At 47.4% G+C, this 23,766-nt stretch overlaps 1 protein-coding gene across 1 annotated transcript in view; it reads right to left on the bottom strand.

The window, feature by feature from the left end:
- Nucleotides 1-17,178, bottom strand: part of LOC135529379 (3',5'-cyclic-AMP phosphodiesterase 4C-like) — a gene marked incomplete at its 3' end in the record, with an annotated part of 48,697 nt that extends 31,519 nt beyond the window's left edge. The window contains exons 1-5 of the mRNA XM_064958150.1: nucleotides 16,954-17,178; nucleotides 11,092-11,226; nucleotides 10,609-10,736; nucleotides 2,200-2,379; nucleotides 1,425-1,535 (exon numbers count right to left, since the gene is read on the bottom strand). Coding sequence (XP_064814222.1) covers nucleotides 1,425-1,535; nucleotides 2,200-2,379; nucleotides 10,609-10,736; nucleotides 11,092-11,226; nucleotides 16,954-17,004 — 605 coding nt within the window. The remainder of the gene's footprint in view (nucleotides 1-1,424; nucleotides 1,536-2,199; nucleotides 2,380-10,608; nucleotides 10,737-11,091; nucleotides 11,227-16,953) is intronic.
- Nucleotides 17,179-23,766: the final 6,588 nt, after the last annotated feature.

Here is a 23,766-nt window from a genome sequence, read left to right as displayed (position 1 = left end):
GAAAGGCCCATTGAAAGGCTCATTGAAAGGCCCATTGAAAGGCCCATTGAAAGGCCCATTGAAAGGCCCATTGAAGGGCCCATTGAAAGGCCTATTGAAAGGCCCATTAAAAGACCTGGTGAGTAAATGTGACCCATAGCTATCATTACTGTTATTGGCTAGTCGAGGTAGACAGGCAGCCAATTACATCCACGAGCTACATGTCACATCAGTCATCAGTTACAAACCAGTTACATGCAAAACACACATTCTAATTGGCTTGCTAACTGGGTAAATGAGGTAGGAAACTCTCAATAAGCAAATGGAAGCCATATGGGGTCCTGGTCTAAAGTAGATCACTATATAGCAGCCCTATGGGGTCCTTGTCTAAAGTAGATCACTATATAGCAGGCCTATGGGGCCCTGGTCTAAAGTAGATCACTATATAGCAGCCCTATGGGGTCCTTGTCTAAAGTAGATCACTATATAGCAGCCCTATGGGGCCCTGGTCTAAAGTAGATCACTATATAGCAGCCCTATGGGGCCCTGGTCTAAAGTAGATCACTATATAGCAGGCCTATGGGGCCCTGGTCTAAAGTAGATCACTATATAGCAAGCCTATGGGGTCCTGGTCTAAAGTAGATCACTATATAGCAGCCCTATGGGGTTCTGGTCTAAAGTAGATCACTATATAGCAGGCCTATGGGGTCCTGGTCTAAAGTAGATCACTATATAGCAGGCCTATGGGGTCCTGGTCTAAAGTAGATCACTATATAGCAGGCCTATGGGGCCCTCGTCTAAAGTAGATCACTATATAGCAGGCCTATGGGGCCCTGGTCTAAAGTAGATCACTATATAGCAAGCCTATATGGTAGATCACTATATAGCAGCCCTATGGGGTTCTGGTCTAAAGTAGATCACTATATAGCAGGCCTATGGTGTCCTGGTCTAAAGTAGATCACTATATAGCAGGCCTATGGGGTCCTGCTCTAAAGTAGATCACTATATAGCAGGCCTATGGGGTCCTGCTCTAAAGTAGATCACTATATAGCAGGCCTATGGGGTCCTGGTCTAAAGTAGATCACTATATAGCAGCCCTATGGGGTCCTGGTCTAAAGTAGATCACTATATAGCAGCCCTATGGGGTCCTGCTCTAAAGTAGATCACTATATAGCAGGTCTATGGGGTCCTGGTCTAAAGTAGATCACTATATAGCAGGCCTATGGGGTCCTGGTCTAAAGTAGATCACTATATAGCAGGCCTATGGGGCCCTCGTCTAAAGTAGATCACTATATAGCAGGCCTATGGGGTCCTGGTCTAAAGTAGATCGTAGATCACTATATAGCAGCCCTATGGGGCCCTGGTCTAAAGTAGATCACTACATAGCATTTGATTTGGGACGCAGTACAGCTGTTAGAAGTTTTGATTGACAGGTGAGCACTGACTTGACGGTTGGCATGGAGATGTTGGCGAGGAGGGTGAAGTTGCTCCGTACCGAGCGCAGGCTGGCTAACACCTGAGCAAAGGGGGTAACAATAAAGTCTTCTCCTGCATGCCTGAAAGGGAGGGAGAGAGAGAGAGAGAGAGAGAGAGAGGGAGAGAGGGAGAGAGAGAGAGGAAGAGAGAGAGGGAGAGAGAGAGAGAGAGGGGAGAGAGAGAGAGAGAGAGAGGGAGAGAGAGAGGGGAAGAGAGAGAGAGAGAGAGAGAGAGAGAGAGAGAGAGAGAGAGAGAGAGAGAGAGAGAGAGGGGGAAGAGAGAGAGGGTGAGAGAGAGAGGAAGAGAGAGAGGGAGAGAGAGAGAGGAAGAGAGAGAGGGAGAGAGAGAGAGAGAGAATGTGAGAAAGAGAGAGCAAGAAAGTGAGAAGGAGAGAGTGTTAGAAACAGAGAGAGCGAGAGAGAGAGAGAGTGTTAGAAACAGAGAGAGAGTGAGACAGAGTATATTAGGATATGCAGTCATGATAATGCAAATTAGCCAATGGTTTGACTCATACACACTAACATTCTCAGAGAGAGAGAGAGACAGAGAGAGTGAGTGTTAGAGACAGAGAGAGAGAGAGAGAGAGAGAGAGAGGGAGAGTGAGTGTTAGAGACAGAGAGAGAGAGAGAGAGAGTGAGAAAGACAGAGTATATTAGGATATGCAGTCATGATAATGCAAATTAGCCAACGATTTGACTCATTGACTCAGACACACACTGACACTCTCCCTCCCCCCCTTCTCACCCTTCGCTGGCGATAGAATTGCGCGAGACTGAGTTTTTGGGGGACATGTCGTAGTCAGAGTCTGACCGGTAGAGGAAGGACTCCCGTCGACCCCCCTGGGGGAAGGATGGGTGCAGGGTCAGGCTGGGACTCTGGGAGCCAAGAGGGGTATGGCCCGGAGACACCCCGTTCTCCAGCTCACTGAGAGGTTGGGGAAGAGATAGACAGACACTATGATTAGTATATTATATTACAAACCATTCTCCACCTGGAAACTACTGAAGAGAGGGGTGAACCATTCTCCACCTGGAAACTACTGAAGAGAGGGGTGAACCATTCTCCACCTGGAAACTACTGAAGAGAGGGGTGAACCATTCTCCACCTGGAAACTACTGAAGAGAGGGGTGAACCATTCTCCACCTGGAAACTACTGAAGAGGGGGGGGGAACCGTTCTCCACCTGGAAACTACTGAAGAGAGGGGTGAACCATTCTCCACCTGGAAACTACTGAAGAGGGGGGGGGGACCGTTCTCCACCTGGAAACTACTGAAGAGAGGGGTGAACCATTCTCCACCTGGAAACTACTGAAGAGGGGGGGGGGAACCATTCTCCACCTGGAAACTACTGAAGAGAGGGGGGGAACCATTCTCCACCTGGAAACTACTGAAGAGAGGGGGGGGGAACCATTCTCCACCTGGAAACTACTGAAGAGGGGGGTGAACCATTCTCCACCTGGAAACTACTGAAGAGAGGGGTGAACCATTCTCCACCTGGAAACTACTGAAGAGAGGGGGGGAACCGTTCTCCACCTGGAAACTACTGAAGAGAGGGGTGAACCATTCTCCACCTAGAAACTACTGAAGAGAGGGGGGTGAACCATTCTCCACCTGGAAACTACTGAAGAGAGGGGGGGGGAACCATTCTCCACCTGGAAACTACTGAAGAGAGGGGTGAACCATTCTCCACCTGGAAACTACTGAAGAGGGGGGGTGAAGCATTCTCCACCTGGAAACTACTGAAGAGAGAGGGGTGAACCATTCTCCACCTGGAAACTACTGAAGAGAGGGGTGAACCATTCTCCACCTGGAAACTACTGAAGAGGGGGGGGGAACCGTTCTCCACCTGGAAACTACTGAAGAGAGGGGGGAAACCATTCTCCACCTGGAAACTACTGAAGAGAGGGGTGAACCATTCTCCACCTGGAAACTACTGAAGAGAGGGGTGAACCATTCTCCACCTGGAAACTACTGAAGAGGGGGGAACCGTTCTCCACCTGGAAACTACTGAAGAGAGGGGGGAACCATTCTCCACCTGGAAACTACTGAAGAGAGGGGGGGAACCATTCTCCACCTGGAAACTACTGAAGAGAGGGGTGAACCATTCTCCACCTGGAAACTACTGAAGAGGGGGGTGAACCATTCTCCACCTGGAAACTACTGAAGAGAGGGGGGTGAACCATTCTCCACCTGGAAACTACTGAAGAGAGGGGTGAACCATTCTCCACCTGGAAACTACTGAAGAGAGGGGGGGGGGAACCATTCTCCACCTGGAAACTACTGAAGAGAGGGGTGAACCATTCTCCACCTGGAAACTACTGAAGAGGGGGTGAACCATTCTCCACCTGGAAACTACTGAAGAGAGGGGGGAACCATTCTCCACCTGGAAACTACTGAAGAGAACCATTCTCCACCTGGAAACTACTGAAGAGAGGGGGAACCATTCTCCACCTGGAAACTACTGAAGAGAGGGGGAACCATTCACCACCTGGAAACTACTGAAGAGAGGGGGGTGAACCATTCTCCACCTGGAAACTACTGAAGAGAGGGGGGGAACCATTCTCCACCTAGAAACTACTGAAGAGAGGGGGGAACCATTCTCCACCTGGAAACTACTGAAGAGAGGGGGGAACCATTCTCCACCTGGAAACTACTGAAGAGGGGGGAACCATTCTCCACCTGGAAACTACTGAAGAGGGGGGGGGAACCATTCTCCACCTGGAAACTACTGAAGAGGGGGGGGGGAACCGTTCTCCACCTGGAAACTACTGAAGAGAGGGGGGGAACCATTCTCCACCTGGAAACTACTGAAGAGGGGGGGTGAAGCATTCTCCACCTGGAAACTACTGAAGAGAGAGGGGTGAACCATTCTCCACCTGGAAACTACTGAAGAGAGGGGTGAACCATTCTCCACCTGGAAACTACTGAAGAGAGGGGTGAACCATTCTCCACCTGGAAACTACTGAAGAGGGGGGAACCGTTCTCCACCTGGAAACTACTGAAGAGAGGGGGGGAAACCATTCTCCACCTGGAAACTACTGAAGAGAGGGGTGAACCATTCTCCACCTGGAAACTACTGAAGAGAGGGGTGAACCATTCTCCACCTGGAAACTACTGAAGAGGGGGGGGGAACCGTTCTCCACCTGGAAACTACTGAAGAGAGGGGGGGGGAACCATTCTCCACCTGGAAACTACTGAAGAGAGGGGGAACCATTCTCCACCTGGAAACTACTGAAGAGAAACTACTGGGAGGAACCATTCTCCACCTGGAAACTACTGAAGAGAGGGGGAACCATTCTCCACCTGGAAACTACTGAAGAGAGGGGGGAACCATTCTCCACCTGGAAACTACTGAAGAGAGGGGGGAACCATTCTCCACCTGGAAACTACTGAAGAGGGGGGAACCATTCTCCACCTGGAAACTACTGAAGAGAGGGGGGAACCATTCTCCACCTGGAAACTACTGAAGAGAGGGGGGGAACCATTCTCCACCTAGAAACTACTGAAGAGAGGGGGAACCATTCTCCACCTGGAAACTACTGAAGAGAGGGGGGAACCATTCTCCACCTGGAAACTACTGAAGAGGGGGGGAACCATTCTCCACCTGGAAACTACTGAAGAGAGGGGTGAACCATTCTCCACCTGGAAACTACTGAAGAGAGGGGGGGAACCATTCTCCACCTGGAAACTACTGAAGAGAGGGGGGAACCATTCTCCACCTGGAAACTACTGAAGAGGGGGGGAACCGTTCTCCACCTGGAAACTACTGAAGAGAGGGGGAACCATTCTCCACCTGGAAACTACTGAAGAGAGGGGTGAACCATTCTCCACCTGGAAACTACTGAAGAGGGGGGGAACCGTTCTCCACCTGGAAACTACTGAAGAGAGGGGGGAACCATTCTCCACCTGGAAACTACTGAAGAGAGGGGGGGAAACCGTTCTCCACCTGGAAACTACTGAAGAGAGGGGTGAACCATTCTCCACCTGGAAACTACTGAAGAGAGGGGGGAACCATTCTCCACCTGGAAACTACTGAAGAGAGGGGGGAACCATTCTCCACCTGGAAACTACTGAAGAGGGGGGAACCATTCTCCACCTGGAAACTACTGAAGAGAGGGGGGAACCATTCTCCACCTGGAAACTACTGAAGAGAGGGGGGAACCATTCTCCACCTAGAAACTACTGAAGAGAGGGGGAACCATTCTCCACCTGGAAACTACTGAAGAGAGGGGGGGGAACCATTCTCCACCTGGAAACTACTGAAGAGGGGGGAACCATTCTCCACCTGGAAACTACTGAAGAGAGGGGTGAACCATTCTCCACCTGGAAACTACTGAAGAGAGGGGGAACCATTCTCCACCTGGAAACTACTGAAGAGAGGGGGGGGGAACCATTCTCCACCTGGAAACTACTGAAGAGGGGGGGGGGAACCGTTCTCCACCTGGAAACTACTGAAGAGAGGGGGGGAACCATTCTCCACCTGGAAACTACTGAAGAGAGGGGTGAACCATTCTCCACCTGGAAACTACTGAAGAGGGGGGGGGAACCGTTCTCCACCTGGAAACTACTGAAGAGAGGGGGTGAACCATTCTCCACCTGGAAACTACTGAAGAGAGGGGGTGAACCATTCTCCACCTGGAAACTACTGAAGAGAGGGGTGAACCATTCTCCACCTGGAAACTACTGAAGAGAGGGGTGAACCATTCTCCACCTGGAAACTACTGAAGAGGGGGGGGGGAACCGTTCTCCACCTGGAAACTACTGAAGAGAGGGGGGGGACCATTCTCCACCTGGAAACTACTGAAGAGAGGGGGGGTGAACCATTCTCCACCTGGAAACTACTGAAGAGAGGGAGGGGAACCATTCTCCACCTGGAAACTACTGAAGAGAGGGGGGGGGACCGTTCTCCACCTGGAAACTACTGAAGAGGAGGGGGGGAACCGTTCTCCACCTAGAAACTACTGAAGAGAGAGGGGTGAACCGTTCTCCACCTAGAAACTACTGAAGAGAGGGGGGGGGAACCGTTCTCCACCTGGAAACTACTGAAGAGAGGGGGGGGGAACCGTTCTCCACCTGGAAACTACTGAAGAGAGGGGTGAACCATTCTCCACCTGGAAACTACTGAAGAGAGGGGGGAACCATTCTCCACCTGGAAACTACTGAAGAGAGGAGGGGTGAACCATTCTCCACCTGGAAACTACTGAAGAGAGGGGGGGGAACCATTCTCCACCTGGAAACTACTGAAGAGAGGGGTGAACCATTCTCCACCTGGAAACTACTGAAGAGAGGGGGGTGAACCATTCTCCACCTGGAAACTACTAAAGAGAGGGGGGGAACCATTCTCCACCTGGAAACTACTGAAGAGAGAGGGGGGGGACCATTCTCCACCTGGAAACTACTGAAGAGGGGGGGAACCATTCTCCACCTGGAAACTACTGAAGGGGGGGAGGAGAAAGGGTGACCACATTTAAAATACCCAAATGCGGGACAACAGAAATACAACACGTTGACCGAGGTCTTCACGTTTTTACCAGTGACTTGTCCAAACTGGTAAAATTTCAATCATTTGATTCTCAATCTGTTTCAATGGGAATATGCATTCATATCTTCCTCAACTACTGTCTGGTGAGAACATCAGAGCAGATGTTGTTCACAAACTATAGACCAGGGCTGTCCAACCCTCTTCCTGGAGATCTGTAGGTTTTCAGTCCCTCTTCCTGGAGATCTACTGTCCTGTAGGTTTTCAGTCCAACCCTCTTCCTGGAGATCTACTGTCCTGTAGGTTTTCATTCCAACCCTCTTCCTGGAGATCTACTGTCCTGTAGGTTTTCAGTCCAACCCTCTTCCTGGAGATCTACTGTCCTGTAGGTTTTCAGTCCCTCTTCCTGGAGATCTACTGTCCTGTAGGTTTTCAGTCCCTCTTCCTGGAGATCTACTGTCCTGTAGGTTTTCAGTCCCTCTTCCTGGAGATCTACTGTCCTGTAGGTTTTCATTCCAACCCTCTTCCTGGAGATCTACTGTCCTGTAGGTTTTCAGTCCAACTCTCTTCCTGGAGATCTACTGTCCTGTAGGTTTTCAGTCCAACCCTCTTCCTGGAGATCTACTGTCCTGTAGGTTTTCAGTCCCTCTTCCTGGAGATCTACTGTCCTGTAGGTTTTCAGTCCCTCTTCCTGGAGATCTACTGTCCTGTAGGTTTTCAGTCCAACCCTCTTCCTGGAGATCTACTGTGCTGTAGGTTTTCAGTCCAACCCTCTTCCTGGAGATCTACTGTCCTGTAGGTTTTCAGTCCAACCCTCTTCCTGGAGATCTACTGTCCTGTAGGTTTTCAGTCCCTCTTCCTGGAGATCTACTGTCCTGTAGGTTTTCAGTCCCTCTTCCTGGAGATCTACTGTCCTGTAGGTTTTCATTCCAACCCTCTTCCTGGAGATCTACCGTCCTGTAGGTTTTCATTCCAACCCTCTTCCTGGAGATCTACTGTCCTGTAGGTTTTCATTCCAACCCTCTTCCTGGAGATCTACTGTCCTGTAGGTTTTCAGTCCCTCTTCCTGGAGATCTACTGTCCTGTAGGTTTTCAGTCCAACTCTCTTCCTGGAGATCTACTGTCCTGTAGGTTTTCAGTCCAACCCTCTTCCTGGAGATCTACTGTCCTGTAGGTTTTCAGTCCCTCTTCCTGGAGATCTACTGTCCTGTAGGTTTTCAGTCCCTCTTCCTGGAGATCTACTGTCCTGTAGGTTTTCATTCCAACCCTCTTCCTGGAGATCTACCGTCCTGTAGGTTTTCATTTCAACCCTCTTCCTGGAGATCTACCGTCCTGTAGGTTTTCATTCCAACCCTCTTCCTGGAGATCTACTGTCCAGTAGGTTTTCATTCCACAGGACAGTAGATCTCCAGGAAAAGACATAGAGAGAGATTAATATAGACAGAGTATATTACGATATGTAGTCATGATAATGTCAATTGGCCAACGGTTTGACTCAGACACACACTGACACTCTCCCTCCCCCCCTTCTCACCCTTCGCTGGCGATAGAATTGCGTGAGACTGAGTTTTTGGGGGACATGTTGTAGTCAGAGTCTGACCGGTAGTGGTGTTGACTAAAGTGGTGTTTTTGGTGTAACAGTAATGTTGTACTATGCTATTATACTTGGTTCTGTTATTGTAGAATCACCACTTCCAAGACAATGACTCAGCTACCGAGGTAAAATTAGTTTTTACATTGGCTAGGTTCACCTCTCTCCACCGGGATTATCTGCCTCTAAACCCCCTATTACCGGGGCTGAGTCACTGGCTTACTGGTGCTCTTCCATGCCATTCCTAGGAGGGGTGCGTCGCTTGAGTGGGTTGAGTCACTGACGTGATCTTCCTGTCCGGGTTGTTGCCCCCCCCCCCCTTTGGGTTCGTGACGTGGGGAGATCTTTGTGGGCTATACTCTGCCTTGTCTCAGGATAGTAAGTTGGTGGTTGACGGTATCCCTCTAGTGGTGTGGGGGCTGTGCTTTGTGGGTGGGGTTATATCCTGCCTGTTTGGCCCTGTCCAGGGGTATCGCTGGATGGGGCCACAGTGTCTCCCTACCCCTCCTGTCTCAGCCTCCAGTATTTATGCTGCAGTAGTTTATGTGTTGGGGCCTAGGGACAGTCTGTTATATCTGGAGTATTTCTCCTGTCTTATCCGGTGTCTTGTGTGAATTTAAGTATGCTCCCTCTAATTCTCTCTCTCTTTCTCTCTTTTTCTCTCTTTCTCTGTCTCTCTCTCAGAGGACCTGAGCCCTAGGACCATGCCTCCGCTCCTGCTGTCTCTAGAGAGTTGAAAACAGCAGGTCTGGGACAGGTAGCAAGTCCGGTGAACGGGTCAGGGTTCCATAGCCGCAGGCAGAACAGTTGAAACTGGAGCAGCAGCACGGCCATGTGGACTGGGGACAGCAAGGAGTCATCAGGCCAGGTGACATTTACTCCTGAGGTGCTGACCTGTTGCACCCTCTACAACCACTGTGATTATTATTATTATTTGACCATGCTGGTCATTTATGAACGTTTGAACATCTTGGCCATGTTCTGTTATAATCTCCACCCGGCACAGCCAGAAGAGGACTGGCCACCCCTCATAGCCTGGTTCCTCTCTGGGTTTCTTCCTAGGTTTTGGCCTTTCTCGGGAGTTTTTCCTAGCCACCGTGCTTCTACACCTGCATTGCTTGCTGTTTGGGGTTTGAGGCTGGTTTCTGTACAGCACTTTGTGACATCAGCTGATGTAAGAAGAGCTTTATAAATACATTTGATTGACAGTCTGTGGATATTTGGGTTTTCTCTCCTCAATAGCTATTGAACCAAGCACGCCATGACTATGAAGAAGGTATATTCTGAATTTGGGTTGGATGGAGAACAATTCACACCTTTTTAAAATAAAATTCGATTTTGGATTTCAATCTTCAATAGCTCTTACACTAAGGATGGTTTATAATGCTACTCAGGTCAACAACACTACATGGAAGTATATTTGTATGTGGTGGTGGTGGTGGTGGCGGTGGCGGCGGCAGCGGGGGGTGGGTGGGTGTGCGTATTACCTGTCTGTGTCTGCAGGTGTGGTGCGATGCGTGGGGGGATGCAGAGGGGCAGGGACGTGGTGTGTGTGTGTTACCTGTCTGTGTCTGCAGGTGTGATGGCGATGCGTGGTGGGATGCAGAGGGGCAGGGACATGGTGTGTGTTACCTGTCTGTGTCTGCAGGTGTGATGGCGATGCGTGGTGGGATGCAGAGGGGCAGGGACGTGGGGCGCGGCATGTTACCTGTCTGTGTCTGCAGGTGTGATGGCGATGCGTGGTGGGATGCAGAGGGGCAGGGACGTGGTGTGTGTTACCTGTCTGTGTCTGCAGGTGTGATGGCGATGCGTGGTGGGATGCAGAGGGGCAGGGACGTGGGGCGCGGCATGTTACCTGTCTGTGTCTGCAGGTGTGATGGCGATGCGTGGGGGGATGCAGAGGGGCAGGGACGTGGGGGCGCGGCATGTTACCTGTCTGTGTCTGCAGGTGTGATGGCGATGCGTGGTGGGATGCAGAGGGGCAGGGACGTGGGGCGCGGCATGTTACCTGTCTGTGTCTGCAGGTGTGATGGCGATGCGTGGGGGGATGCAGAGGGGCAGGGACGTGGGGCGCGGCATGTTACCTGTCTGTGTCTGCAGGTGTGATGGCGATGCGTGGTGGGATGCAGAGGGGCAGGGACGTGGGGCGCGGCATGTTACTCAGGATCTCAGGGGAGCGTGTCCTGTCTCGGGGGCGGAGCCAACACGGAACCTGAATGGGACGATAGGATTGATTGATTACCCAGGTAACCAATAGGATAGAGTTTATTAAACCAGGTAAGTCTCTTTTGCGATAATAATAGCTAACAGGAACCACAATAACAAAACTCTCTCTACGATACACTCACATTTTGACACGGTGGTTGTGATACAACTAATATAAGTTTTGTCTGCACCAAAACGTTCACGCCACTATTGCGCCACGTCTCCAAAACACTTGTGTAAATATCTTTGTGCAAGAAAACTCTCAGGTTTGATCACAAGTAACTGTTGTGTATCGCACTGCTGATGAAATCCAGAGAACGTTTCTGCTGTAAAAACATCCATATTCTTTCTACTGTTTTTACCTGCAAACTGGAGGCCAGCCTCCTGCTCCTCCCCATGCGTAGCTCCGCCCCCAGAGTGGCTCCTGACGTATAGGAGCTGCTGTAGAGCCCTGACTCCGCCTTCTCAGCACAGCCTGACGAATCAGTGTCATTATCCTGGGGAAAGAAAGAGAGAGAGAGCGGGAAAGAGAAAGAGGATGAGATATTATATATTTTTCGCCGTTTTTTTTACCATATTTGGGTGGCACACATCCAGAAGTCAATTTACTGACGGACAGGAAGCAAAGAGGCTAATCTACTGAATGACAGGAAGTAAAGAGGGTAATCTACTGAATGACAGGAAGCAAAGAAGGTAATCTACTGAATGACAGGAAGTAAAGAGGGTAATCTACTGAATGACAGGAAGCAAAGAGGGTAATCTACTGAATGACAGGAAGTAAAGAGGGTAATCTACTGAATGACAGGAAGTAAAGAGGGTAATCTACTGAATGACAGGAAGCATCGAGGGTAATCTACTGAATGACAGGAAGTAAAGAGGGTAATCTACTGAATGACAGGAAGCATAGAGGGTAATCTACTGAATGACAGGAAGTAAAGAAGGTAATCTACTGAATGACAGGAAGCATGGAGGGTAATCTACTGAATGACAGGAAGTGTAGATGGTAATGTTACTGAATGACAGGAAGCATAGAATGGAATGTTATGTGAATGACAGGAAGCATGGAGGGTAATGTTACTGAATGACAGGAAGCATAGAGGGTAATGTTACTGAATGACAGGAAGTGTAGAATGGAATGTTATGTGAATGACAGGAAGCATGGAGGGTATTGTTACTGAATGACAGGAAGCATGGAGGGTATTGTTACTGAATGACAGGAAGTGTAGATGGTAATGTTACTGAATGACAGGAAGTGTAGATGGTAATGTTACTGAATGACAGGAAGCATAGAGGGTAATGTTACTGAATGACAGGAAGCATAGAGGGTAATGTTACTGAATGACAGGAAGTGTAGATGGTAATGTTACTGAATGACAGGAAGCATAGAGGGTAATGTTACTGAATGACAGGAAGCATAGAATGGAATGTTATGTGAATGACAGGAAGCATAGAATGGAATGTTATGTGAATGACAGGAAGCACGGAGGGTAATGTTACTGAATGACAGGAAGTGTAGATGGTAATGTTACTGAATGACAGGAAGTGCAGATGGTAATGTTACTGAATGACAGGAAGCATAGAGGGTAATGTTACTGAATGACAGGAAGCATAGAGGGTATTGTTACTGAATGACAGGAAGCGTAGAATGTAATGTTACTGAATGACAGGAAGTGTAGAGGGTAATGTTACTGAATGACAGGAAGCATAGAATGGAATGTTATGTGAATGACAGGAAGCATAGAGGGTAATGTTACTGAATGACAGGAAGCGTAGAGGGTAATGTTACTGAATGACAGGAAGCATCGAGGGTAATGTAACTGAATGACAGGAAGCGTAGAGGGTAATGTAACTGAATGACAGGAAGTGTAGAGGGTAATGTTACTGAATGACAGGAAGCGTAGAGGGTAATGTAACTGAATGACAGGAAGCATAGAATGGAATGTTATGTGAATGACAGGAAGCATAGAATGGAATGTTATGTGAATGACAGGAAGTGTAGAGGGTAATGTTACTGAATGACAGGAAGCATAGAATGGAATGTTATGTGAATGACAGGAAGTGTAGAGGGTAATGTTACTGAATGACAGGAAGCATAGAATGGAATGTTATGTGAATGACAGGAAGTGTAGATGGTATTGTTACTGAATGACAGGAAGCATAGAATGGAATGTTATGTGAATGACAGGAAGCATAGAGGCTAATGTTACTGAATGACAGGAAGCATAGAATGGAATGTTATGTGAATGACAGGAAGCATCGAGGGTAATGTTATGTGAATGACAGGAAGCATAGAGGGTAATGTTATGTGAATGACAGGAAGCATAGAGGGTAATGTAACTGAATGACAGGAAGCATCGAGGGTAATGTAACTGAATGACAGGAAGTGTAGAGGGTAATGTAACTGAATGACAGGAAGCATAGAATGGAATGTTATGTGAATGACAGGAAGCGTAGAGGGTAATGTAACTGAATGACAGGAAGCGTAGAATGGAATGTTATGTGAATGACAGGAAGCATAGATTGGAATGTTATGTGAATGACAGGAAGCGTAGAGGGTAATGTTACTGAATGACAGGAAGCGTAGAATGGAATGTTATGTGAATGACAGGAAGCATAGATTGGAATGTTATGTGAATGACAGGAAGCATAGAATGGAATGTTATGTGAATGACAGGAAGCGTAGAGGGTAATGTTACTGAATGACAGGAAGCATAGAGGGTAATGTAACTGAATGACAGGAAGCATAGAGGGTAATGTTACTGAATGACAGGAAGCATAGAGGGTAATGTTATGTGAATGACAGGAAGCATAGAGGGTAATGTTATGTGAATGACAGGAAGCATAGAGGGTAATGTTATGTGAATGACAGGAAGCATAGAATGGAATGTTATGTGAATGACAGGAAGCATAGAGGGTAATGTTATGTGAATGACAGGAAGCATAGAGGGTAATGTTATGTGAATGACAGGAAGCATAGAATGGAATGTTATGTGAATGACAGGAAGCATAGAATGGAATGTTATGTGAATGACAGGAAGCGTAGAGGGTAATGTTACTGAATGACAGGAAGCATAGAGGGTAATGTAACTGAATGACAGGAAGCATAGAGGGTAATGTTATGTGAATGACAGGAAGCATAGAATGGAATGTTATGTGAATGACAGGAAGCATAGAGGGTAATGTAACTGAATGACAGGAAGCATAGAATGGAATGTTACTGAATGACAGGAAGCATAGAATGGAATGTTACTGAATGACAGGAAGCATAGAGGGTAATGTTATGTGAATGACAGGAAGCATAGAGGGTAATGTTATGTGAATGACAGGAAGCATAGAATGGAATGTTATGTGAATGACAGGAAGCATAGAGGGTAATGTTATGTGAATGACAGGAAGCATAGAGGGTAATGTTATGTGAATGACAGGAAGCATAGAATGGAATGTTATGTGAATGACAGGAAGCATAGAGGGTAATGTTACTGAATGACAGGAAGCATAGAGGGTAATGTAACTGAATGACAGGAAGCATAGAGGGTAATGTTATGTGAATGACAGGAAGCATAGAATGGAATGTTATGTGAATGACAGGAAGCATAGAGGGTAATGTTACTGAATGACAGGAAGCATAGAGGGTAATGTAACTGAATGACAGGAAGCATAGAGGGTAATGTTATGTGAATGACAGGAAGCATAGAATGGAATGTTATGTGAATGACAGGAAGCATAGAGGGTAATGTTATGTGAATGACAGGAAGCATAGAATGGAATGTTATGTGAATGACAGGAAGCATAGAATGGAATGTTACTGAATGACAGGAAGCGTAGAGGGTAATGTAACTGAATGACAGGAAGCGTAGAATGGAATGTTATGTGAATGACAGGAAGCATAGATTGGAATGTTATGTGAATGACAGGAAGCGTAGAGGGTAATGTTACTGAATGACAGGAAGCGTAGAATGGAATGTTATGTGAATGACAGGAAGCATAGATTGGAATGTTATGTGAATGACAGGAAGCATAGAATGGAATGTTATGTGAATGACAGGAAGCGTAGAGGGTAATGTTACTGAATGACAGGAAGCATAGAGGGTAATGTAACTGAATGACAGGAAGCATAGAGGGTAATGTTACTGAATGACAGGAAGCATAGAGGGTAATGTTATGTGAATGACAGGAAGCATAGAGGGTAATGTTATGTGAATGACAGGAAGCATAGAGGGTAATGTTATGTGAATGACAGGAAGCATAGAATGGAATGTTATGTGAATGACAGGAAGCATAGAGGGTAATGTTATGTGAATGACAGGAAGCATAGAGGGTAATGTTATGTGAATGACAGGAAGCATAGAATGGAATGTTATGTGAATGACAGGAAGCATAGAATGGAATGTTATGTGAATGACAGGAAGCGTAGAGGGTAATGTTACTGAATGACAGGAAGCATAGAGGGTAATGTAACTGAATGACAGGAAGCATAGAGGGTAATGTTATGTGAATGACAGGAAGCATAGAATGGAATGTTATGTGAATGACAGGAAGCATAGAGGGTAATGTAACTGAATGACAGGAAGCATAGAATGGAATGTTACTGAATGACAGGAAGCATAGAATGGAATGTTACTGAATGACAGGAAGCATAGAGGGTAATGTTATGTGAATGACAGGAAGCATAGAGGGTAATGTTATGTGAATGACAGGAAGCATAGAATGGAATGTTATGTGAATGACAGGAAGCATAGAGGGTAATGTTATGTGAATGACAGGAAGCATAGAGGGTAATGTTATGTGAATGACAGGAAGCATAGAATGGAATGTTATGTGAATGACAGGAAGCATAGAGGGTAATGTTACTGAATGACAGGAAGCATAGAGGGTAATGTAACTGAATGACAGGAAGCATAGAGGGTAATGTTATGTGAATGACAGGAAGCATAGAATGGAATGTTATGTGAATGACAGGAAGCATAGAGGGTAATGTTACTGAATGACAGGAAGCATAGAGGGTAATGTAACTGAATGACAGGAAGCATAGAGGGTAATGTTATGTGAATGACAGGAAGCATAGAATGGAATGTTATGTGAATGACAGGAAGCATAGAGGGTAATGTTATGTGAATGACAGGAAGCATAGAATGGAATGTTATGTGAATGACAGGAAGCATAGAATGGAATGTTACTGAATGACAGGAAGCATCGAGGGTAATGTAACTGAATGACAGGAAGCATAGAATGGAATGTTATGTGAATGACAGGAAGCATAGAATGGAATGTTATGTGAATGACAGGAAGCGTAGAGGGTAATGTAACTGAATGACAGGAAGCGTAGAGGGTAATGTAACTGAATGACAGGAAGCGTAGAGGGTAATGTAACTGAATGACAGGAAGCATAGATGGTATTGTTACTGAATGACAGGAAGCGTAGAATGGAATGTTATGTGAATGACAGGAAGCATAGAGGGTAATGTTACTGAATGACAGGAAGCATAGATGGTATTGTTACTGAATGACAGGAAGCGTAGAATGGAATGTTATGTGAATGACAGGAAGCGTAGAGGGTAATATTATTATGTGAGCTCACTAAATTGAGATTTAGAGAGGATGCATGCTGGTCTATGGCACCCCATATCTCTCTCTCTGTGTGTGTGTGTGTGTGTGTGTGTGTGTGTGTGTGTGTGTGTGTGTGTGTGTGTGTGTGTGTGTGTGTGTGTGTGTGTGTGTGTGTGTGTGTGTGTGTGTGTGTGTGTGTTGTTGTGTATAAGCCCTCTACAGAGAGAGTGTGATCTGCACTGCAGCAGCGTAGCAACAGAACACAGGGGGAATGGAAGGCAGGCTGCTAGTTGCTAGGCAACAGTGTTCCATGTTCCATGCCTCAGTCTCTAGTTGTCCAAAGCTCCAGATGTAAAGAGATGCTTCACTGTTGTTATTGTAGAGGCTACACAGAACACACACGCACACACACACACACACACACACACACACACACACACACACACACACACACACACACACACACACACACACACACACACACACAGTCTACTACCACAGACGGCAGCTTTGAGGTCAGTGGATGGAAGGGAATCCATCCATTAAGAAGAGAAACTCCTGAGACTGTAGTCCAGGGACAGTCCAGTCAATAGATCTCCACGTTGTGTGTTTACCCTACAAACGTCTGTGTGTTCCTGTGTCTCGTGTGTGTGTGTGTGTGTGTGTGTGTGTGTTACCTCCTCTTCTCCGGCCAGCGACAGACGCTGCACGCTGCGACTCTTCTTCATAGTGATTGGCTGATTGTTCTTTTTGGCCCCTCCCCCGGTGCGGACGGGACCAGAACCCAAACAGCACAGCAGCTGGAGAGCCAGGACCAGAGGGGTCTGGGGTTACAGGTCAGGGGTCAGAGGTTAGGAGTCAGACCAGCCAGGGTCAGACCGGGCCACAACCACGGGTCACGCCCCCATCGGACTCAGCAGCCAATCACCACGCGCCAACGTCTCAGTCCTCCACAAGCTCTGATTGGCTGGAATCCTGGTTCTTCTAAAATCCCCAAACGTGTAATCCAGTGAGGTGGTGAGGTTAGTAATCTGCAGTCCGATTGGTTGCTTGGAAACAGCGATGAACCCTCGCCATCCTCCAGATCTGTTCTGGGACCAGCAATCCTGTATCTGATTGGTTCGTTGGATTCGGGTTCCGTAGGTTCTGTGGGATGCAGAGTGAGACACCTGCGTGTGATTGGTTCATCTGTGCAACGGAACACCAAAATGTGTAGAATCCTAGCTCTGATTGGTTGAACGGTGCATCCCTGACATGACTGCCATTGTAACCCTGGTTTTGATTGGCCGGTGTATCAGACAACAGGTCAGTGTCCTGGACAAAGAGGAACACTGTAGACAGAGAGCAGAGCATGACATTGGTAAAAACATCAATATTAAAAACACAAGTCTGAATCCCAAATTACACCCTATCCCCTATATAGTGCACTCTTTATGACCAGGATGCCAGAGTACTCCTTCTGACCAGGATGCTAGAGTACTCCTTCTGACCAGGATTCTAGAGTACTCCTTTTGACCAGGATCCTAGAGTACTCCTTTTGACCAGGATTCTAGAGTACTCCTTCTGACCAGGATCCTAGAGTACTCCTTTTGACCAGGATTCTAGAGTACTCCTTTTGACCAGGATGCCAGAGTACTCCTTTTGACCAGGATGCCAGAGTACTCCTTCTGACCAGGATGCTAGAGTACTCCTTTTGACCAGGATTCTAGAGTACTCCTTTTGACCAGGATGCTAGAGTACTCCTTTTGACCAGGATGCTAGAGCACTCCTCTTGACCAGGATGCTAGAGCACTCCTTTTGACCAGGATGCTAGAGTACTCCTTTTGACCAGGATGCCAGAGTACTCCTTCTGACCAGGATGCTAGAGTACTCCTTTTGACCAGGATTCTAGAGTACTCCTTTTGACCAGGATGCTAGAGCACTCCTCTTGACCAGGATGCTAGAGCACTCCTTTTGACCAGGATGCTAGAGTACTCCTTTTGACCAGGATGCTAGAGTACTCCTTCTGACCAGGATGCTAGAGTACTCCTTTTGACCAGGATGCTAGAGTACTCCTTCTGACCAGGATGCTAGAGCACTCCTTTTGACCAGGATGCTAGAGCACTCCTCTTGACCAGGATGCTAGAGTACTCCTTTTGACCAGGATGCTAGAGTACTCCTTCTGACCAGGATGCTAGAACACTCCTTTTGACCAGGATGCTAGAGTACTCCTTTTGACCAGGATGCTAGAGTACTCCTTCTGACCAGGATGCTAGAGCACTCCTTTTGACCAGGATGCTAGAGTACTCCTTCTGACCAGGATGCTAGAGTACTCCTTCTGACCAGGATGCTAGAGTACTCCTTTCGACCAGGATGCTAGAGAACTCCTTTTGACCAGGATGCTAGAGTACTCCTTCTGACCAGGATGCTAGAGTACTCCTTCTGACCAGGATGCTAGAGCACTCCTTTTGACCAGGATGCTAGAGCACTCCTTTTGACCAGGATTCTAGAGTACTCCTTTTGACCAGGATGCTAGAGTACTCCTTTTGACCAGGATGCTAGAGTACTCCTTTTGACCAGGATGCTAGAGTACTCCTTTTGACCAGGATGCTAGAGCACTCCTTTTGACCAGGATGCTTTTGACCAGGATGCTAGAGTACTCCTTTTGACCAGGATGCTAGAGCACTCCTTTTGACCAGGATGCTAGAGTACTCCTTTTGACCAGGATGCTTCTGACCAGGATGCTAGAGTACTCCTTTTGACCAGGATCCTAGAGTACTCCTTTTGACCAGGATTCTAGAGTACTCCTTTTGACCAGGATGCTAGAGCACTCCTCTTGACCAGGATGCTAGAGCACTCCTTTTGACCAGGATGCTAGAGTACTCATTTTGACCAGGATGCTAGAGTACTCATTTTGACCAGGATGCTAGAGTACTGCTTTTGACCAGGATGCTAGAGCACTCCTCTTGACCAGGATGCTAGAGTACTCCTCTTGACCAGGATGCTAGAGTACTCCTTCTGACCAGGATGCTAGAGTACTCCTTCTGACCAGGATGCTAGAGTACTGCTTTTGACCAGGATGCTAGAGTACTCCTTCTGACCAGGATGCTAGAGTACTCCTTCTGACCAGGATGCTAGAGTACTCCTCTTGACCAGGATGCTAGAGTACTCCTCTTGACCAGGATGCTAGAGTACTCCTTTAGACCAGGATGCTAGAGTACTCCTTTTGACCAGGATGCTAGAGTACTCCTTTTGACCAGGATGCTTTTGACCAGGATGCTAGAGTACTCCTTTTGACCAGGATGCTAGAGTACTCCTTTCGACCAGGATGCTAGAGTACTCCTTTTGACCAGGATGCTAGAGTACTCCTTTCGACCAGGATGCTAGAGTACTCCTTCTGACCAGGATGCTAGAGTACTCCTTCTGCCCAGGATGCTAGAGTACTCCTTCTGACCAGGATGCTAGAGTACTCCTTTTGACCAGGATGCTAGAGTACTCCTTTTGACCAGGATGCTAGAGTACTCCTTTTGACCAGAATGCTAGAGTACTCCTTTTGACCAGGATGCTAGAACACTCATTTTGACCAGGATGCTAGAGTACTCCTTTTGACCAGGATGCTAGAGTACTCCTTTTGACCAGAATGCTAGAGTACTCCTTTTGACCAGGATGCTAGAGTACTCCTTTTGACCAGGATGCTTTTGACCAGAATGCTAGAGTACTACTTTTGACCAGGATGCTTTTGACCAGAATGCTAGAGTACTCCTTTTGACCAGGATGCTAGAGTACTCCTTTTGACCAGGATGCTAGAGTACTCCTTTTGACCAGGATGCTAGAGTACTCCTTCTGACCAGGATGCTAGAGTACTCCTTTTGACCAGGATGCTTTTGACCAGAATGCTAGAGTACTCCTTTTGACCAGGATGCTAGAGTACTCCTTTTGACCAGGATTCTAGAGTACTCATTTTGACCAGGATTCTAGAGTATTCCTTTTGACCAGGATGCTAGAGTACTCCTTTTGACCAGGATGCTAGAGTACTCCTTTTGACCAGGATGCTAGAGTACTCCTTCTGACCAGGATGCTAGAGTACTCCTTCTGACCAGGATGCTAGAGTACTCCTTTTGACCAGGATGCTAGAGTACTCCTTTTGACCAGGATGCTAGAGTACTCCTTCTGACCAGGATGCTAGAGTACTCCTTTTGACCAGGATGCTAGAGTACTCCTTTTGACCAGGATGCTAGAGCACTCCTTTTGACCACAATGCTAGAGTACTCCTTTTGACCAGAATGCTAGAGTACTCCTTTTGACCAGGATGCTTTTGACCAGAATGCTAGAGTACTCCTTCTGACCAGGATGCTAGAGTACTCCTTTCGACCAGGATGCTAGAGTACTCCTTTTGACCAGGATGCTAGAGTACTCCTTTCGACCAGGATGCTAGAGCACTCCTTTTGACCAGGATGCTTTTGACCAGAATGCTAGAGTACTCCTTTTGACCAGGATGCTTTTGACCAGAATGCTAGAGTACTACTTTTGACCAGGATGCTTTTGACCAGAATGCTAGAGTACTACTTTTGACCAGGATGCTTTTGACCAGAATGCTAGAGTACTCCTTTTGACCAGGATGCTTTTGACCAGAATGCTAGAGTACTCCTTTCGACCAGGATGCTTTTGACCAGAATGCTAGAGTACTCCTTTCGACCAGGATGCTAGAGTACTCCTTTTGACCAGGATGCTAGCACACTCCTTTTGACAAGGATGCTAGAGCACTCCTTTTGACCAGGATGCTAGAGTACTCCTTTTGACCAGGATGCTAGAGTACTCCTTTTGACAAGGATGCTAGAGCACTCCTTTTGACCAGGATGCTAGAGTACTCCTTTTGACCAGGATGCTAGAGTACTCCTTTTGACCAGGATGCTTCTGACCAGGATGCTAGAGTACTCCTTTTGACCAGGATGCTAGAGTACTCCTTTTGACCAGGATGCTAGAGTACTCCTTTTGACCAGGATGCTAGAGTACTCCTTTTGACCAGGATGCTAGAGTACTCCTTTTGACCAGGATGCTAGAGTACTCCTTTTGACCAGGATGCTAGAGCACTCCTTTTGACCAGGATGCTAGAGTACTCCTTTTGACCAGGATGCTAGAGTACTCCTTTTGACCAGGATGCTTCTGACCAGGATGCTAGAGCACTCCTTTTGACCAGGATGCTAGAACACTCCTCTTGACCAGAATGCTAGAGTACTCCTTTTGACCAGGATGCTAGAGCACTCCTTTTGACCAGGATGCTAGAACACTCCTTTTGACCAGGATGCTAGAGCACTCCTTTTGACCAGGATGCTAGAGCACTCCTTTTGACCAGGATGCTAGAACACTCCTTTTGACCAGGATGCTAGAACACTCCTTTTGACCAGGATGCTAGAACACTCCTTTTGACCAGGATGCTAGAACACTCCTTTTGACCAGGATGCTAGAACACTCCTTTTGACCAGGATGCTTTTGACCAGGATGCTAGAGTACTCCTTTTGACCAGGATGCTAGAGTACTCCTTTTGACCAGGATGCTAGAGTACTCCTTTTGACCAGGATGCCAGAGTACTCCTTTTGACCAGGATGCTTTTGACCAGAATGCTAGAGTACTCCTTTTGACCAGGATGCTAGAGCACTCCTTTTGACCAGGATGTTAGAGAACGCCTTTTGACCAGGATGCTAGAGAACGCCTTTTGACCAGGATGGTAGAGCACTCCTTTTGACCAGGATGCTAGAGCACTCCTCTTGACCAGGATGCTAGAGTACTCCTTTTGACCAGGATGCTAGAGTACTCCTTTTGACCAGGATGCTAGAGTACTCCTTTTGACCAGGATGCTAGAGTACTCCTTTTGACCAGGATGCTAGAGCACTCCTTTTGACCAGGATGCTAGAGCACTCCTTTTGACCAGGATGCTAGAGTACTCCTTTTGACCAGGATGCTAGAGCACTCATTTTGACCAGGATGCTAGAGTACTCCTTTTGACCAGGATCCTAGAGTACTCCTTTTGACCAGGATGCTAGAGTACTCCTTTTGACCAGGATGCTAGAGAACGCCTTTTGACCAGGATGCTAGAGAACTCCTTTTGACCAGGATCCTAGAGTACTCCTTTTGACCAGGATGCTAGAGTACTCCTTTTGACCAGGATGCTAGAGTACTCCTTTTGACCAGGATCCTAGAGTACTCATTTTGACCAGGATGCTAGAGTACTCCTTTTGACCAGGATGCTAGAGTCGTCCTTTTGACCAGGACTCATCCTAAACTATTGTAACACTACAGATCACAGGAAGTTGGTGGCACCTTAATTGGGGAGGACTGGCTCGTGGTAATGGCTGGAGCGGAATCAGTAGAACGGTCTCAAATACATCAATCACATGGTTTCCATGGTTCCCGTGTGTTTGATTCCATTCCATTTGCTCCACTCCAGCCATTGTTATGAGCCCTCCTCCCCTCAGCAGCCTTCACTGGTACGGATGCCCTACCTCCAGTTCTATGCCCAAACTCTGTTCTTTTGGTCCTCTCATGCTTACTGGAGGGCAACTCCCACTCAGCCCAGACACAGCTCTTCTCTGTCCTGGCGCCCCAATAGTGGGACAAGCTTCTCTCCCTAATGTCAGGGTAGCGGAGACCCTGGCCATCTCCCCCAAAAACGGCTGAAACCTCTTCAAGAGTATGTCAAAGAAATATATAAAAAAATAAAGACAACTCAGTCTTCCCATCAGAAAAGAAACACACTCTCTCTCTCTTTCTCATCAGAAAAGAAACACACTCTCTCTCTCTTTCGCATACACACACACGCACGCACACGCACGCACACACTGCCTGAGGCAGCTGACTATACACAGTACAACATCCCCATGTAGCTAGCCTCTACAATACAGCATCACTGTGTAGCTAGCCTCTACAGTACAACATCACCATGTAGCTAGCCTCCACAATACAACATCCCCATGTAGCTAGCCTCTACAATACAGCATCACCATGTAGCTAGCCTCTACAATACAGCATCACCGTGTAGCTAGCCTCTACAATACAACATCCCCATGTAGCTAGCCTCTACAATACAGCATCACCATGTAGCTAGCCTCTACAATACAGCATCACCGTGTAGCTAGCCTCTACAGTACAACATCCCCATGTAGCTAGCCTCTACAATACAGCATCACCGTGTAGCTAGCCTCTACAATACAGCATCACCGTGTAGCTAGCCTCTACAATACAGCATCACCGTGTAGCTAGCCTCTACAATACAGCATCACCATGTAGCTAGCCTCTACAGTACAACATCCCCATGTAGCTAGCCTCTACAATACAGCATCACCGTGTAGCTAGCCTCTACAATACAGCATCACCATGTAGCTAGCCTCTACAGTACAACATCCCCATGTAGCTAATCTCTACAATACAGCATCACCGTGTAGCTAGCCTCTACAATACAGCATCACCGTGTAGCTAGCCTCTACAATACAGCATCACCGTGTAGCTAGCCTCTA

The sequence above is a fragment of the Oncorhynchus masou genome, unplaced genomic scaffold (assembly GCF_036934945.1).
Source record: "Oncorhynchus masou masou isolate Uvic2021 unplaced genomic scaffold, UVic_Omas_1.1 unplaced_scaffold_1151, whole genome shotgun sequence".
In the NCBI taxonomy this organism is placed as follows: Eukaryota; Metazoa; Chordata; class Actinopteri; order Salmoniformes; family Salmonidae; genus Oncorhynchus; species Oncorhynchus masou.
This window is presented reverse-complemented; position numbering and strand designations above follow the sequence as displayed.